At 65.8% G+C, this 1,088-nt stretch overlaps 1 protein-coding gene across 2 annotated transcripts in view; it reads left to right on the top strand.

The window, feature by feature from the left end:
• The first annotated feature begins 689 nt into the window (after positions 1-689).
• MAP2K4 (mitogen-activated protein kinase kinase 4) overlaps positions 690-1,088 on the top strand; it is a 105,056-nt gene continuing 104,657 nt past the window's right edge. Inside the window, exon 1 of one of the 2 annotated variants that reach the window (XM_029211284.1) lies at positions 690-867. In XM_029211284.1, coding sequence (XP_029067117.1) covers positions 753-867 — 115 coding nt within the window. In that variant the 5' untranslated portion in view covers positions 690-752. The remainder of the gene's footprint in view (positions 868-1,088) is intronic. The other variant, XM_029211285.1, reaches the window with a different exon arrangement.

Here is a 1,088-nt window from a genome sequence, read left to right as displayed (position 1 = left end):
GGTGGGGGAGAGAATCCAGTGTGTATTTAGGGGAAGTCGGTGATACAGATAATATATTTTGGGAGACCAGGGAGCTTGCGTGCTTAAGATACTGTTTTTCAAATTTAATGTGCATACAAATTACCTGGGGATATTATTAAAATGTAAATTCTGATTCCGTCTTCTTGGGATGGGTCCACTGACGGTACTTTCAGTAGCATTCCTTAGGATCTCCCAGGGCAGTGTAGAGGGTTAGGGTGTTAGGCAAGGCTTAGCGGGAGCTCCAGATGGAACCACAGGTAGAGCCAAGTCCCCTCTGGAAGTGCCGTGTCAGAGACTGGACAAGAAGCAGGAGCTCTGCGATCCCTTTCAGTTTTACGATTCTGGTTTTGGGTTCTGAGATTCCAACAAGGGGCTTCTTAAACTTTTGGGGTCACAGACCTCTGTAGGAATGATAGAAGCTGTGTACCCTTTCATACCCCAAATGCACACACTCCTCACTCCGCAAACCGCTCTAGGCCCCGCGGCGGGCCCGCAGCCCCAGTGCAGGACTTCTGCCGGCCTCTGGGGTCCCGCACCGGCGACCTGGGCAGTTCTGCCGCTCAGCCGCTCAGCATCTCGTACGGCTCCGCGTCAGGCGCGGGCGGGGGCGGGCGGGGGGCGTGCCGGGGGCGTGCCCAAGGCGGGCGCTGGCCACGCCCCTCGGCCGTGCGAGAGGCCGAGCTTGCTGCATTGCAGCCGCCGCGGCGCCGCTCGGCTCCTCACTCCCAACAATGGCGGCTCCGAGCCCGAGCGGCGGCGGCGGCTCCGGGGGCGGCAGCGGCAGCGGCACCCCGGGCCCCGTGGGGTCCCCGGCGCCCGGCCACCCGGCCGTCAGCAGCATGCAGGGTAAGGAAGGCGGCGGCGCCGAGACCCCGGCCCCCGGGCGCGGCCGTTGGAGTCGTCGCGGCCTGTCCCCGCGGCCACGGACGCCCCCGGACCCGGCTGAGGAAGCCACCGAGCCACCCGCGCCGGTCCGCCTCCCTCCCTCCCCGCTTCGCGCCCGGAGCCGGCCGCCCCGGGCTCGGCCTGGCTCCGGGCGGCGGGCCGCGCAGGCCCGGGCCGCGGCC

This window comes from Monodon monoceros, unplaced genomic scaffold (assembly GCF_005190385.1).
Source record: "Monodon monoceros isolate NGI ecotype Baffin Bay Population unplaced genomic scaffold, NGI_Narwhal_1 Super_Scaffold_9, whole genome shotgun sequence".
NCBI lineage: Eukaryota > Metazoa > Chordata > Mammalia > Artiodactyla > Monodontidae > Monodon > Monodon monoceros.
The sequence above is the reverse complement of the archived record's forward strand: the minus strand, read 5'-3'. Positions and strand labels throughout refer to the sequence as shown.